Below are 16,788 nucleotides of genomic sequence, written 5' to 3' on the forward strand. Positions count from 1 at the left end.
ATAGCAAGAAGGGGCCAATCAGTGTCCCAGCTCAGGAACAAGTAGGGGAAAAATAGTGACTTTTCAGAGAAGCTTCTCCTGGCCTTTGCTTTTGAGGGAACATCTTTTATGTGTGTTAATTTGGGTTGTAGAGGAGACTCAAAGAAAGGCTATGCCTAGAACCATCCCATAATGTCAGAGCAGTGGCTCTGCTAAGGGAAACTGTAGTTGTAATTTTCCTTACCCTGTTACAGACACCTTGATGAGCAGGTCTTACTTAAAGATGAACCAAGGTTTTCTATAGGTTATGTGAATTTTGTGTTCTTTAGGAAGCAGTCTCAGGGATTTACCCCGAATGTAGGGTACTCTACATCAATCATCAATCAAGAAAATGCCCCACAGTCTTGCTAATCTGATGGAGGCAATTCCTCACCTGAGGATTCTTCTTCCCAGATGACTCCAGCGTGTGTCAAGCTGACAAAAGCTACACTTCCTGAGTTACTGCTGTCGACTCCTTAGAACTACAGGAGTTATTTTCTCCTGAGCTCTTGTCATTGTAGCTTTCTGTCTCCTTTGTGTTTTTATTTTCCTGTGAGTGTCTTCTTCACTGCTGCCTCTGTGGTCAAGCTTTACTTTAATTATGTTCATCTTGAAGGTGTTTATAAAGGACAAATTTGCATGTAGTCACATTGGTCATTAGTTCTTTTCTTTGAGTGCTCAAACACACTATTACATGCTCTGGCCTTTAGCATTTTTGTCAAGGAACGTGCGGCTGTTCTGGTTGTTTTGCCAATCGGGTACATGTTAGTAACTCGGCTCTTCTCTTAATAGCTTCCAGCATTCTTTAATTGTCCTGAACTCTTTGACCTTTACTAAGAGTGTGACAAAACAAGAATATTTTCTGGTCCTACCCATGTGGTGGTGTAAATTACCTCTGTACACAGACATCCTTATCTTTCTATAGATAAAGGGTATTTTAGAATGTTTCTTGAATGAATAGGTTTTCTATTTCTTTTGTCTCTGTTTCAGCATTCTATTCTAATAAAAAAAATTCCTGTTTGGTCTGTCTGTCATGTCCTGGAGGTCATCTTATGATCAGCTTTTTTTTTTAAGGTCAACTTTTCTTTATTCCTATTTGAATGCAATAACTCATTAACTTTGTCTTTGAAGACCTGGTATTTTTATCGTTCACTTAATTTAGTCTATTCTTGATTCTTATTCTTGAATTTTAAAAATTTATTTGTAAACTTTTCCAAGATTTTCATTTAGAAATTCTTTCCTTACTTATTATTCTTATCCTATAATTTTTTTTTGCTTATTTCCTTCAGTTGTCTATATGTTTGAGGTTGAAATTATTTTGTTAACCTCATGAATGATTTCTTCAGTGGTCTACCTAATTAAGTGTGCTAAGATTCAGTTCCTGACACTTTATGATCTTTTGAGGAAGTGGTATAACCTTGTTTCCTCTTATTCTTGTGTTTTGTTGTTGTGGTTGGTGCACCTGTGGGAGTGAGTGTGTTTTACACATTGATTAGGATGTGTACAGTAAACATTCATCAAGAGCCTTATCCTCAGCATTGGTCAGGATGGAGAAAACAAACCTCAATAACAGCAATACCAGAGTCATCTTCCCCAGAGTTATCACAATGGGCATAATAGAAGTAATGGGAAAAGCTAATTCATAAAAAAACCCCATAATGTTAGAAACTAATAAAGGTACAAACAACAGTAACAACATAATTGAATAAAGGATGTATAGAAAGAAAGGTTAGGAAAAAATAAAAGAAGAGGAAGGAGAAAAGAACAGGAGATTAAAAATATAGTTACAAAGTTTAATATGTGTAAATAAAACAGATAAACCACAGACCGGTGAGCCTGACCCGTGGAAGGCGAGGCAGCAGAATCACAAATTTGTGGCCACGTCTGAACCAAAAAGACTCTGCCTCACAGCCAATAATGGCAAGATTAAGTAAACACAGCACAGAAATTTTTGAAAGATTAAAAACTTTTTACATCTTAAAAATGTAAAAATAATGCACTACATGAAAATCACACAGAACAGTTTAGTGTCAGGGAGACAGAGACTTGGAAGAGCCTCTCTCTTGATGCTCTCATAGAATTTGTCAGATCTGGGGCATCGCGATGACATTGGTGTGCATCATTCCAGGTTGGTGCTGTCGATGGTACACAGGTGTCATAAGAAGCAAAGCGTCATTCGCTCTAAAGACCTCCCATCTTTGTATAGTCTTCCCTACTGCTAGCCAAGAGGCCTGTGGTCCAGGTAGGCACTTCTATTTGTGGGTTTGACTAAACAAAGCCATGTCTACCAGATGCTATGAAAGAGGCGGTGATGGCAAAGAAAGCATGGAGTTCCACAATGGAGAGAAGTTTTAGGAGCTGAGCTGTTTGCCTAAGCATCTTCAGATCCTATCCAGCAGCAAACTATCATGCAATAAGGAAGAAGCTGGGGAAATTGAGAAACCCTTTCACTCAGGTTCCCAGTTCGCAGCCCCTGTCTGTGCACACACATTGCAGCATGAGGCAGTTTCAGAAACTAAAGAATCTGCCAGCCACCTGCTCAGAACTCTCATGCTCAGCAGTCATGCAGAGGAGCCATGTCATTCAAGTTACAGGAGGCCAGGCTGTCTGTTCTTATTCCTCCACAGCCTCAGCTATGAATCTCTGCCAGTCACTGCTTCCTGCACTATGGTCTCTCATGGCGCTCTACCCACCAGTGTATCTCAGGGCACCATGACATGTGCTAGATGATTTTGGACCTCACCACAGCTCAGACTCAGAGAATAGAAACTCCTGGTTCTAGCACTGTGAGAGATGGAGTGTGTAGAGCTTGGTCTGTGCCCATCTGTGCTCCTTTGTACTACATAGGACAGGAGTTTTCAGAGTGCGCCTTACCCTGAGTGACTCCATTTATAGAGCAGTGGTTTGCTTCATTTTGAAAGTAAATTCTGAGGCAAAAATGACTCTCTATCTTGTGTTTGCAAATGCCCAGCACAGACAGTAAACATATGTTTATAGATAACTTATTAATACAAACAAATTATTCCTACCTATAAAATATCAAGCCAGGAACAGCTAGACCCATGGATGTTTGAAGACCTAGTTCAAGAAACCAAGCTTGGGTGCTTGTCTAAAACACCAGAACAATGAGCGCAGCAATGCCCTCACTGGGCTCAGACCCACTGAGCCATCATCAGCCCACCCCATGCATACATCACCAGAAAAAGGCAATAAATGCTCAACTCTGTCCCCAGGATGTCTGCTCATAGGATCAGCCCTAATTGAAATGACCCAGTTGAACTCCCATTTGTTCAGACCCCCATGCCTGCAGTCAGCTCTGTGCTTTGGAGCAATGTGCCCCTTGAGCCATTTCTATATCTTGAACTGATATTATGCTCTGAACCAACTGAGTATTTATTGGCCTCCCTGTTCTGCATGTTCATCTGATATGTAATTCTGACTTCTATGAATCCATCTGCACACATGTGCATGTGCTCTGTGTAATGAAGTTGCTTGTGTGGACCATCAACTTAATATTGCTGTTCCTTCTACAGTAAGGAAGAACCTCTCGAGATGTCTTCCAATAATGACCCTGTTGCAATTCCAGTGACAGAAGTAAATCCCAGTGACCATCCTGGAATGGACACCAGTGACCAGAACATATTGACTGGAGAGGCTGTGTTAAGTTTTCATAACATCAGTTACCTAGAAAGAGTGCAGCATGGATTTGCATGTTGTAAAAAAACAAGTGTGATAGAAAGACTATCAAATATCAGGTATGTACATGAACTAAATAGATGAGTATATTGAACAACTTTTTCAACAGATTCAGACTTTCTCATTATCAATAAACTATGTGTGTATGTGTGTTTGCATGTATGCATATATATCTGTTTATGTGTGTAAGTGTATATGTGAATATATGTGTATATCTCTGTTTGTGTATATATAAGTGTATGAATGTATAAGCCTATATCTGTTTATGTGTGTTTCTGTGTTTCTGTTTGTGTGTGTATAAGTGTATGTGTGCATGTTCACATGTACAGATGTGTGGATGCTATGGCAAACTTGTGGTACAAGGCTGTCAGAGGACAACCCTGAGCACTGGTCTTCACCTTCTACCATGTTACAGACAGAGTCCCTCATTGCTCACTGCAGTATATGCCAGGCCAGCAGACTGCAAGTGTCCTGGGATTCTCCTGCCTCTGTCTCCCATCTCTCCATAGAGCATGGAGTTACAGGTGCCCACACTTCATCCAACTTTATGTGAGTTCTGGAGGTTTAACTTATGTCCTCATCCACACACAGCAAACACTTCACCCAATGAACCCTCCCCAGCCTCACCTTGTTTGATCTCAGACAGATAAATACATGATCTCAGACAGATAGATCCACGATCACAGTGAAATTCACGCAATGGAGACTGAAGAACAACACAGTGGATGAATGGCACAAAAGCTGGTTCATTGAAAACACAAACAAACTTGACAAGCCCATAGACAAAATACAGAAAACAAAACAAAACAAAAACAATAATGAGAAATGGTTTTAATTCAATAAAATTAAGGATGAAAAAGTAATATAAAAGGCCTACTGTTAACATCAAGGAATATGAGAGATTATTGCAAATTTAAATTCTACAAATTAGAAAATCTAAAAGAATTGTGTATACATCTATACACACATCCCCTCCCTGAACTGAACTGAGCGTTTATAACAGGCTGACTGGGTCAGTTACCAGTGATGAGATGGAAGTAATGAGGAAGTCCCAACAGCAGAAAGTCCAGGTCCTCAAGTATTTGCTCAAAATTCATTAAGAGCTAAAAAGAGCTAAAGCCAACATTCCACACATTGTTCCATAAGATAAAGAAGTCATGCTTTGAGGGATGTCCCTCAATTCTAAACTGAGTGTATTCTAATTTCCTTATCAAGAAAGGAAATTTTCATTTTGTGGGTGTGTGTTTGGCTTTTCTAAGTTGATTAAGGCTGTTTTGTTTGTTTTTAGTGTTAAACTTGGCAACCCTCTCCTGTCCTATGAATCTTCTTTCTGGTCTTTGGATTTCTACTTAAGATGTATAGATTTTGGTTTGATTGTATTTTAATAGTAAGGACACTGCTACTGGTATTCTACAACTCTGTTTTTTTGCAACGAGGTCTACGAAGCAGCAAGCAGGGTTATATGAAGACACTGCTCATCAAACATTAGCAAGAAGCTGTTATATGCTCGGCACATAAAGGCCATGTGCGTAATAAAGTCCTCCTGAGATCCTGCTACTTGCTTCACGGACATTGAACTTAAATGCACCATGCTTCAAAAATGACAAGTCCTTAAATAATAAACAACAGGGGTTTTGTGATATCTGAGGCATTTTACTGATAGTGTAGTTTTTGTGAGTTTGTGTTTTTTTCTGTGTACAATTTCAATAGCATATTTAGTGTAGATCCTAAAGGAACATAACTTCTTTTAAATTGCAAATTCAAGCAGTATGATTTTGTGTTTACAGTGGGATCATGAAAGCTGGCCTCAATGCCATTATGGGACCTAATTATGAGAGCAGATCATTGTGAGTATAACAGACAGCATATGCAAGCCCTTTGTATCCACTTTCTGTGTTGCAAAATTACTTGTATAGGAATTACTTAAGTATTGTGTGAGTGTATCTAGTCAGGTCCTATGTGCTGTTTATAATGTGCAGGAGGATGCTTCCTAGTTTCATACCAAGAGCAGGAAGTCTTACAAGGTCACTTTACTGATAGGAAATGATAGAGTGATTGCTGTATGATGCTGGGTTAGCTTATTATTTAATGTGGGAGAGATAGTATCAAAATTAGAAAGATGAAGGAGAAGTTTTAAGGAGACAAGAAATTACTTTACCAATTTGAGCAGCACATTACCAGTTTGAGTCCCTAAGGTCAATTACCAGGGAGGGGCAGTCCTGTGGATCACACCTTTCTTTCATAATTCTGGGCTGTATTAGAGCACACACTGAACTGAAAGGAGTGTGTGTGTGTGTGTGTGTGTGTGTGTGTGTGTGTGACTTCAGTTAATCTTATGCAGAATTTTTATTCTGAGTATCTGAAAGCTGATAGCTTTTACTGAAGGGAGAAAGTAAACCACACAACATATGTAACCCTTGTAGGTTATTAGATGTCTTAGCTGCAAGGAAAGATCCACGTGGATTATCAGGAGATATTTTGATAAATGGAAAACCTCGACCTGCTAATTTCACATGTACTTCTGGTTATGTGACACAAGTAAGTGCTGGTGGGTTTGTAATTTTAGATTTCTCCTGCTTCTGTATGGGCAGATGCTCAGTTTATAGATATGTGTGTTTCCATAATTATACAACACATTTATAGGCTATGCTTCCTCTACATTGGCTTTTTACAATGGCTCATTAGCCTAAGATTGACATTATTTAGGAAGGTGGGGAGGGATTGGAATATGACATCTGTGGCACAGTATTGGTAACTGCAGCTGTGATTTAATTCTACAGAGTACTACAGTTGTCTTATTTTGCTCTTCCTGCATCTCTCTCCACTGCTTAGAAGATCCTTCTGTAAATAACTGCAGGTAGCAGTCACCAAAATCCCTCTGCTCTACTTGGAAGGCAAATGGAAGGCAGGTTCTCTACTTGAAATTAGTAAAATTGAAAGAATATTTTTCAGTAGAGTATTACATTGCATATGTTTTCTACGAAGATTAGGCTACATTTATTATAATGATTGTCTTAGTGATAACTGTATTTAATTGAAATACTATTTAACCTTAAGAATGACGTGGTGATGCACACACTGACTGTGAGAGACAACATAGAGTTCTCAGCAGCTCTTCAACTGTCAATGACTATGACAAGAGATGAAAAAGGAAGGCGGATTAATGAGGTCCTTGAACTTCTGCATCTGGATGAAGTGGCAAATGTTAAGGTAATGTGAAGAAAAGTCTTGAAAGACTCAGAGTCAAAATAAAAAATGACCATGATGATAATATGACTCAGTCGTCACTTTTCTATAAAGTGTGTGTCAATGTAACTATTGTGTGTATTAATAAGTGAGCAACTGGTTACATGATGTAAAATGGAAAGTGAGCTGCAAAGCCTTCTTTACAATGGCTAAACCTGGCAGTGGACTGTGATCCAGCAGGGAAAAGTGCTCCTCACGTGAGCCTCCTCTTCCCTCAGCCTTAAAATCTTAATTTTACAGAATTGGACAAGTGCTTTCTTCTGTTTATTGTCTCTTCCCCTAGAGGACTTGTCCCTTGTTGTTTCAGAACGTGCTTCCGGACAGACACAGGATGTGAGATGGAGAACTCTGGCTCTGCCTTCACTCTGCATTTATTTCCCTCCATTGTTGTCCTTGATCTCTTTAGCATTTACTTCTCACTTGCATAGTGCTTGTTATTTCCTGTACCTTTTTTTCTTGTGTTGTTATCTCATTCTTACTTGTAGTTGCTAGTTTTATCTGTGAGCTTGACACAGTTTAGTATCACCTGGAATCATCTAGCAGAGAGTCTCAGTGAGGAACTGTAGGCAGTTGGCTTGTGGGCATTCTGTAGGTGATTGTCTTGGTTAGGTTAGGCCATGTGGAAAGACCCAGCCCACTAGGGCAGCTCCATTCTTTGGGTTGGGTCCCGGGTGGCATGAGAATGGAGAAAGTGAGTAGAGCACTGACAGGCATGCGTGCGTTCACCCTCTCTGTGCTCTTGTCTGGACGTAACCAGCTGCAGCAGCTTCCTGCCTTGACTTCCCTACAGTGGTCACCTGTACTTTTAAACTGTGTGTTGAAATAAAACCTTTCACTCCCTGTTTACTTTCTGTAAGATCATTTTATGTTAATAACTAGAAGGAAACCTAGGATATGCTTTTGCTCTCACTCCTTCCTTCTCTATCTTCTGTCAATATTTATTAACAGCTCCTTTTGTCAGGATTTGATGATAGAACTTTGGGCAAGAGCAACAATGAATGGACCTGGTGATTCCTATGAGATTTGTGCAGGATCGGGAGGGGTAATAGATAAGTGGTGAACTTCACAGTTAACTATGTTAGAATTAGTTAATTTCTTACTAACCTATTTAAAAAAACTTTTATGTGATACTTCATTAATTATTCTTAATGTTTAAAAATTAAAGATATATGTTAGTTTAACAATCCCATTCTTAAGTATCAAAATTAATAAGTCTTGATATTCTCAGCCCTGTCAGGACTAAAACTATTTGCAATTCCATTTTTTATTGTTATTACATTGGTTATAGAACCTTATCAGCCATTTAACTTATTATATGCCTAGTGTTTTTTTTTTAACTATTAGTGGTGTTTTCCTCTTTTTGTCTCCTCCAAACCATCCTGCCTCCACAATGGCATCGACTCATTGAGTAGATTGTATAGAGATGTCTGCTGAGTAGACATTTGGGGCTATGGATGAAAATGGGCTCCCCAGAATATGATTTTTATGGATTAACTCCTGTGGTGTCTCCTCCTTAGAGGCAATGAGGAATAGGAAGGTACTGGCTGTTGATTCCCATGATCTTCCTCTACAGTTGTTTATGAGATGTTTGCCTTCTTGAAAGAATAATAGAAAAGCGGACATTTACCACACTTTCTTTTGTCCCGAGTGATGGAATTTTGTGGGCTTTGCTCTGTTTATTACATGGTTTTATGTTCACCATAAGGTTCTTTCTTTTGTTCTATTTTTTAACAATAATTAGTTATTGCACTAAGTTGTTTACTTTTACTTTTTAGAGATAACATATCAAAATACTTATTAAATTCTTGAAGTCATGAAATGTAATAGATTGCAAGAACTTTAATATAATTTTTAATGATAGTTTTCAAAAAAGGTGTGTGTGTATGTGTGTACCTGTGTATTTTTACGTGTCTGCCTAAAGGCCATAGCACACACATTTTCTTCTCCCACCTTGTTGGTCTTGTTCTGCTGAAGCCCTACACACATGAGTGATGATCCATGTCCCAACTCACTGTAATTCCATCTTGATGGAGTTCCACAGGCAATTCTATTGCTACCGCTTTATATGTGAGTTCCAGGGATTGAACCTAGGCTTCAGGCCTACAGGGCAAGTGCTTTTCCCTGCTAAGACTTCTCTTCAGCTTTTCACAAGATTTTGATTTAAGAAATATAGAGGCAGTATGTGGTTTCTGTCATACAGCCAGCACAATAGTACACTTGCTGATACCAGCACCTTGGCTTCTTCATGTTTACAACAGTATACTCATTAAAGTTGTTTCTCACTGTAGCATTTTAATAGAACATTAAGTTCTATCTTATTCCTGAGTACCTAATTACTTTTCAGGCATAAAAATCTGCTTACCTATAACTCTATTCTTAACTATCAAAATTAATAATTCTTTTATTTTCTCAGCCTTGTCATGGCCATACTCATCCTTTGATAGAGGAGGGTCATCTGGCTATGTGTTACTTTCATTGGTTAATAAAGAAACTGCCTTGGCCCTTGGATAGCACAGAAAATTAAGTAGGTGCAGTAAACAGAACAGGATGCTGGGTAGAAGGCAGTGAGTCAGTCACCATGAAGCTCCGGCCCAAGATGGACATAGGTTAGGATCTTCCTGGTAAGCTACCACCTCGTGGTGCTACACACATTAATAGAAATGGGTTAATCAAGATGTGAGAGTTAGCCAGTAAGAGGCTAGAGCTAATGGGCCAAGCACTGTTTAAATGAATACAATTTGTGTGTTGTTATTTTGGGTGTAAAGCTAGCCATGAGGGACAAAAAGCAGGCCTGCTCATCTCATCACTACAATCCTTGATGTGTGATATCCTTCTGTATATGTGTTGCTTTTGCTGGCAAATGAATAAAAGCTGCTTTGGCCTATGGCAGGGCAGAATATAGCCAGAATGGAAGAGAGATATAAAAAGAGAGAGTAGGTGGAGTCAGAGAGACGCCATGTAGCTGCCAAAGGAGATAGATGCCTGACCCTTACAAGTAAGCCACAGCCTTGTGTCGAATCACAGATTAACAGGCATGCATTAATTCAAGATTTAAGAGCTACACCTGAGTCACTGGCCAAGCAGTCTTTTAATTAATATAGTTTTTGTGTGATGATTTGAGTCTGGGAAGCCGGGAGCAAACGAGCAGTTTTCGTCTACACATCCACACCCCCCCCCAAACCCTTTTGTTGTATGTTGATTGTCAGGATAATGATATAGCAAAATATTTTATTACTAGGACAGGCTGATTCATCAAATAACTATGACTGTAGTTGTTCTTGTTACTAATGGTGATCATTGTTGCTTCAGCCTAGGTCTAAAGAACTTGAGAAAAGGACCAGTATAGCAATGGAGCTGGTCACCCAGCATCCCATTTTGTTCTTGGATGATCCCACCACTGGCTTAGACTGGAGCACTACTACTGATGTCATCTCAGTCCTGAGAAGGTAACTGATGAAGAAATATTGAGTTTTTTTCATTTAATACCTGGTCACTTGTGTGTATTTTTGGTGCAAAAGATTCAGAGGTAAGCTACAGAATTTCTTTCTTGTTTATTAGAAGGAAACAAACTTTAATTAACAAGGATTACACATCAAGATCAATGAGACAAGAGCATAGGGAGAGATGGTGAAGGTGCAGCACTGCTTTAAATAGCATTGTCCCCATAACACACAAGCCAGTGTCAAGAGAGCTGAGTGGGTGAGATCTGAACAGAGTGCTGGATGGAGGGAAAACACATTTGTTCTGAGGCAGAGCATGTTTGGTGTGTCTGGAGCATTAAAGAGACCAAGTTAACCAGAGCCCAGTGACCTGAGGGGATAGAAAGTTGCTAGTTCTTTGCTAAAGACAGCATAGACTGGATGACTTGATGGAAGTTAAATTCTTTAGAGTTTTGAATCCTGAAAGTCAGAGTGTCTGCTGAGGCCTGGGTCACTGAGTTGGTACCTCTTCCCTCCTCATGTGTCTATGCTCTGATCTCTTAAATGGACACCAGTTACATTAGGATACCCTAGCAATTTAAATGACACTTAATTACCTTTTAAAAGACTCTTCCTCCAATTATATCCACATTTAAAGTTCTTAGATGTGAAGTCTTCAACAAATGAGTCTTTGGAAAGATACAATTCAGTCCTCCACATTCCTAGTTGAAGAGAAAGGGGCTGGTTGGGTTGGATGTAGATTGCCTAGATCCCCTGGACCACTGTAAAGACTAAGGTTTTCCATGGAAGGAGATGCGGGGACGCTTCTGAGTTTATAGCAGAGCAACGCATCATGGAGAAGGTTATGCAGTTACACTATGGGGATGTAAAATGTCAGTAGAAGATGGAGATGTGGAGGTTCTGTTGCTAGGAAATAGTGTACTCTGTATAGCTTTGAATATAGAATAAATAGAATTATCTCAGGGATTGACCCTGGATGTGATGGCTGAGGGAATGATTGCTAAGATCTGGGTCCTGACCTGTGGAAGAATGAGTAAAAGCAATGGCACTTTCTTCTCTCAAGAAATAAGTCTGTGGCTGAAACATTTATACAAAAATGTGTAAGGGTTAGTTTTTTTTATTTTGAAGTATAATAAGAGTTCCCAATTGACTTAATAACCCCAAGAACCATATAATGACTATCCCATTCCCATAACCTAGGCTGCGGGCTGTTGAATTTACTGTGTTCTGTCTTTCCTTTTTCTTGTTCTTTCATTTTATTCTAACATCATGTTCTATTACCCTAAATACTGTTACCTGTCCCTCCAGGAACCAAGATCACTCTTTTGTTTTACCTTCCCAGTGATGAAGTCAACAACTGGGGCCTTGCCATCTTCTAGCCTGTAGACTCCTTAAGGGTCAGCACCTTCCCTATCTGTTCCCTTTCCAGTCTGCTTCAGGACACTCTCTAAGATTAAGTTCTTGCTCATTTTCCAGTATGGAATGCTGCTCTCTGTGCCTGTGTGTCATGATATTGCTATTCTTAGTGCATTGCATCGGGTCATCCCCAGTGTGGCTTCTCCCAGTGTTCTAGTTTCCAGTCTTAGTGCATGGCATGGTGTTGTCCCCAGTGTGGTTTCTCCCGGTGTTCTGGGAGCAGAATTGGGCCCTGATATGCTGTGTTCTTCTTGTATTTCAAACTCCTGGAAGTGCATCCTCCATAGTAGGAATATTTAAATTTTTTTACAAGTATTTGTGTGTGTGTGTGTGTGTGTGTGTGTGTGTGTGTGTGTGTCTATATGTATGTTGCATTGATGTAGAAGTCAGAGGAAAACTCGAGGGACTTGGATTTTTCCTTCCACCAAATGGTTTCTGGGATTTAAACTCTTAGCATCAAGTACCTTTGCCCATTAATCCATCTTGCTTCCCTGGCTTGAATCTTAATCATCTCATAGTGGTGGTGGTTGATAGGTTATATGATATGAAATTACAGTTTTTTCTTTTGTGATATATTAATAGTCTGACAGGAAAAACAATCAGCTCTTATGCCATTATTCTCTTTCTTTCTTTCTTTCTTTCTTTCTTTCTTTCTTTCTTTCTTTCTTTCTTTCTTTTTTTTACTTTCTGCTTAACTTCTCCTGGAAGCTTTACCATTCCAAACAAAGACACTTTGGTTTGTTTTACTTTATCCTGTGTGAATATATTCTAATTCTCTTTCATCCAGGAGAAGCTATCAGGATTTTATTTATTTATTTTTTTGTAATATAATTTTTTTGAGCTCCCAATGTCCCAAGGAGGAGCAGAAGGAAGGAGAATATGAGCAAAGAAGTCAGGACCACAAGGGGTGCACCCACCCACGGAGACAGTGAGGCTGATCTATTGGGAACTCACCGAGGCCAGCTGGACTGTGACTGAAAAAGCATGGGATAAAACCGGACTCTCTGAATATGGTGGACAATGAGGGGTGCTGAGAAGCCAAGGACAATGGCACTGGGTTTTGATCCTACTTCATTTTTTTCATTATTCTGTTTCTTATATTATCTCTACCGACCAGTCGTGGTGTGAATTAGTAACTTCTTTTCTTGTTTTAATTACTTCACAAACTGACATGGCATTCTGTCTGGGAAGGTGTCTTTTCTCAGTTCCTATTTTGTACAATGTGCTATAATATGTTATTCTTCATTATTCTAACTATTAAATCAACCACAGTTTGACTAGTGGAAGTTACTTCACTGTGAGGGTTTTTTTTTTTTTTTAGTTTTAATTTATTTTCTAGGAATTTCAAGTAATATACTCAATCTTTTTCTTTCTTTTGATAAGGATTCGTATATCTAAAATAAAATTTTTTAAATTAAGTTCTTTGAGGAGAGATGAAATAAGAGGTAAGAGCCCTGGTTGCTCTTCCAGAGGACTCAGATAACCTTCCCAGCATCCACGCGGCAGCTCACAACCATTTGTACCTGCAGTTCTAGGGGATCTAATGCAGTCTTCTCCCATCCACAGTCACCAGGGACACGTGGTAACAGACATACACTCAAGGCAATACACCCTGTAAAACAAATGCTTTTTAAAAGAAATGGTTGACAAATTCATATTTTTAAAATAAAAATTTACTTTCATGTAAAAATCACCTTTTATGTGATTCTGTCGGTGTGAGACACTGCCCAGGATTCCAAACTAAGTGCTGTGGTAAAAGACACTGAGGCCGCAGATCCTAGACCTTACTTTGAGGAAGGCTCTCACCATGTCTGCTCTCTGCTTTGAATCTTCGTAAGCTCCTGACTACCATCCTCCTAATGTTCCAGCTTACAGAAGAAGGGTCTTCCCACACCTAAGATGCTCTTCCTACAATTTTATTTAATAATATTTTAATTCCACACCAGTTATTTATCATTCTCTCTGTCCTTTTTTATCTACCTATGTCTTCCGCCCTGTCTCTACTTCTCCCTATACTCTTTGTCAAACACATTCAGGCAAACACAATCCTTTCTGTGTTTTCATAGTTTATTAGACAGACATTTTATTTTATACTCTGTACAGCTGGTTTTTCTCTTCTTAGCTGGTGGCACTTTGTTTTACCTTCTCACTGGGTTGCAAGTCTTTTCTCACAAGGAATCCTCCACTTCTGCACCACCTTGTGTTGGTATTACTGTCTGTCCTGGCTGTCTTTGAGGCAGACTATCATTTGATACAGTGACACCTCACAGCATATGCTTGTGAGACACTTGTCTTGAGGTTTCATAATTTGTCACTCTATTTCATAGCCCAGGCTGATCTCACGTTCTTGCCTCTGCCTTCTAAGCTGGAGCTCAAGGTGTGCACTGCACTTCACAGCTTTCTCATTCTCCTTTTCATTTCTTCCTCCCCTTCATCCTCTTCTCTCCTTTCCTTCCTTCCTCCCTGTTTTGTTCCCTCCTCTTTCTTCCTCCCCTTTGTTTCATTCTGTCTGTTAGTCTTTTTGAAATAGAATCTCCTGTAATCTAGGGGGGACTTGAACTCCTGATTATCCAATTTTTTGGAATGTTCCAGATATGTCACTATACCCAACTTCAATAAAAATATTTCATAGCAGTTTCAAATACTGGTTTTTGTTATTGGTCCTCCTAACAGAAGACATGACCTCCTGAAATGGTAGTTCAGCTTTTTCCTGCCATGGAATTAAATCAATGATCAAATTCCAAATTTGCCTCTTACTAACTGAGTTCCCTTTGTCTGTTGCTTGACCTTTTAAGTCTTATCAACACAAAGGGGAAATTATATTAGAAATGACTTATGCCAATATTATAAAAATTGAACTGAGGTTATTGCTGAAGTGTTTAGGGAGAGCAAGTGGTTAGGAATGTGAGTCACATCATCAGAGCAGTGAAATCCAATTCCTGAAGAGACAGAAAGTGTGAATGATTGACGAGAATTGTGCTTACAGTCACAGCTGTAATGTTTGCTCTGTCATTGCTTCTCAAGCTTGGGTGAACTTGTCAATCACCAGGGCTGCCTGCTCATGATATGGATCCCTGCACAGACTCCCAGATATTCTGATTTAGTGTCTGGAAGTCTGTGCAGAGATCTATGTGGTAACACTTGAGTGCACTAGTGATGGCCCACACTCTGGAAGTTCTAGACTTTTAAATAAAAGCTTTAACTTGGTTTCTCTATCAGGTGCATAGTACCAGGGAGTAAAGTTGTTTTTTAGGAAAATTCAAGCAGAAATGGGAACTAAAAGTATAACTTCAGGAATAAAATATTTTTTTTCAGAATCTCAAGGTTCAGCTGTCAAGAGACTTATGGTTTTTCCCTCTTTAACCTTAGGATGTCTATGAGGGGACAGACAATCATCTTCTCCATTAATCAGCCCCCGTACTCCATCTTCAGACTCTTTGACAGCCTCACCTTGGTGGCCTCAGGAAAAGTCATGTTTCACGGGCCTGCACAGGAGGCTTTGGAGTACTTCAAATCTGCAGGTATGGCTGGATTTGCTGTGAAAGCTCCTTCAGTCATGGGATCTGGAGAGAGAACAGGGGCTCTCAGGAATGCTGCTTAGCCTTCATTCAGACTTACTGTGTGTGGGCTTCTCCATTTTAAATATCAATGACAGGGTTCTGTTGCTTGTGCAGCATGGGCTTGTTGTGCAGGTCTCTTCCTTTCTCCTGTCCTGTATCATGACTGTGTTACAAGATTTTTACTGAGTCTCTTGTTCAGCTTCCCAGTTATGACCATCTTAATTACCATGCAGGGCTCAGGCCCAGTTATCCATCACTTGAACAGCTTTGGAAAGGCCTAGCATCATGTGTTCTTGCTCACATAGCAGATGGTGATTTTCAGTTTTCTCCTAGTGTGACCTGACTCTACAGAGCTGTGGAGACATTCCTTAACCTAGTATTAACTTTGCATTTCAGGTTTAGGCGATGCTTGGGAGCTATAGCTGCTCAAGTCTTTCTTCTGTGGACTCATGTTTTTGGTCTGCCTGTTTTTCTCTGACTGAAATTGGATGGTGAAATATTTTTTAATGGCTCATTTCATCAATTTCATCTTAGAGAAATATGGATTAAGTAATGGATGATTATCTTTGACTACAAATATAGGTTTAAATATTTGCTGTCCAGTACTCTTTCCTGTTGATTAATCTTTGTCATTAAAAAATGTGTGAGCATTTGTGCATCTATGGAGTCCAATAAAAATCTGGCCAAATTCTATTGATTCTTTCACAAGAAGAGTTCACATATCTATGTCTATGTTCATGTCTATGTTTAGTCTACCTCTGTTACTATATCTATGTCTAGTCTATTCATATGTATAGTTTGCATGTATGTCTAATTGTCTCTGTCTATGTCTAGGCTATGTCTACTCTGTCTTTGTCTGTGTATTACATATGTGTCTGTGTATATGTATGTATAGCACCAACATAAACACACACATGTAAACAATAGGCTGTAAAGCAGTGATTGCTGAAATATTATGACAGTATATATAATAGGATAGATAAGTAGAAGGGGAAGAGCAAGTAGAGGAGGAAATTCTTAGATTTTGTCTCCCCTCCCCTTTCTCACTCTCTGAAAGAGGATCCTCACATTTTTGTTCTTGGTCTGGATTCTTTGTAGGTTATGAATATGATTCCCACAACAACCCTGCAGACTTCTTCCTGGACATCATTAACGGAGGTTTTTCTGCTCTATTAGACACAGAGAAAGATGGCCATGATGGTATATGAAGCTTCTAGAGTCATAGGTTTTCATCTAACTGATTTCACTGAAACACAATCATGTATCTCATTAGAATATAATGTTTTATATTAATTAGTCTTATGTTTATTAGTGGCCCTAAAATTAGCTAATAGACATTAGTGCAGGGTATTTTTTATTTAATTTACAAAAGAATATTTATATGATATTGTCACAGGAAAATTTCGGGTTAA

General features: G+C 39.2%; 1 protein-coding gene across 1 annotated transcript in view; it reads left to right on the top strand.

Moving 5' to 3' along the window:
- Positions 1–3,570: 3,570 nt before the first annotated feature.
- The window catches only part of LOC126509656 (ATP-binding cassette sub-family G member 3-like), a 34,021-nt gene continuing 20,803 nt past the window's right edge, over positions 3,571–16,788 (top strand). Inside the window, exons 1-7 of the mRNA XM_050155671.1 lie at positions 3,571–3,773; positions 5,502–5,561; positions 6,138–6,252; positions 6,772–6,924; positions 10,270–10,406; positions 15,186–15,337; positions 16,475–16,576. Of these exons, the coding sequence (XP_050011628.1) occupies positions 3,571–3,773; positions 5,502–5,561; positions 6,138–6,252; positions 6,772–6,924; positions 10,270–10,406; positions 15,186–15,337; positions 16,475–16,576 (922 nt within the window). The remainder of the gene's footprint in view (positions 3,774–5,501; positions 5,562–6,137; positions 6,253–6,771; positions 6,925–10,269; positions 10,407–15,185; positions 15,338–16,474; positions 16,577–16,788) is intronic.

This window comes from Alexandromys fortis, unplaced genomic scaffold, assembly GCF_014885135.2.
Source record: "Alexandromys fortis isolate MF-2015 unplaced genomic scaffold, M_Fortis_MF-2015_v1.1 scaffold_87, whole genome shotgun sequence".
In the NCBI taxonomy this organism is placed as follows: domain Eukaryota; kingdom Metazoa; phylum Chordata; class Mammalia; order Rodentia; family Cricetidae; genus Alexandromys; species Alexandromys fortis.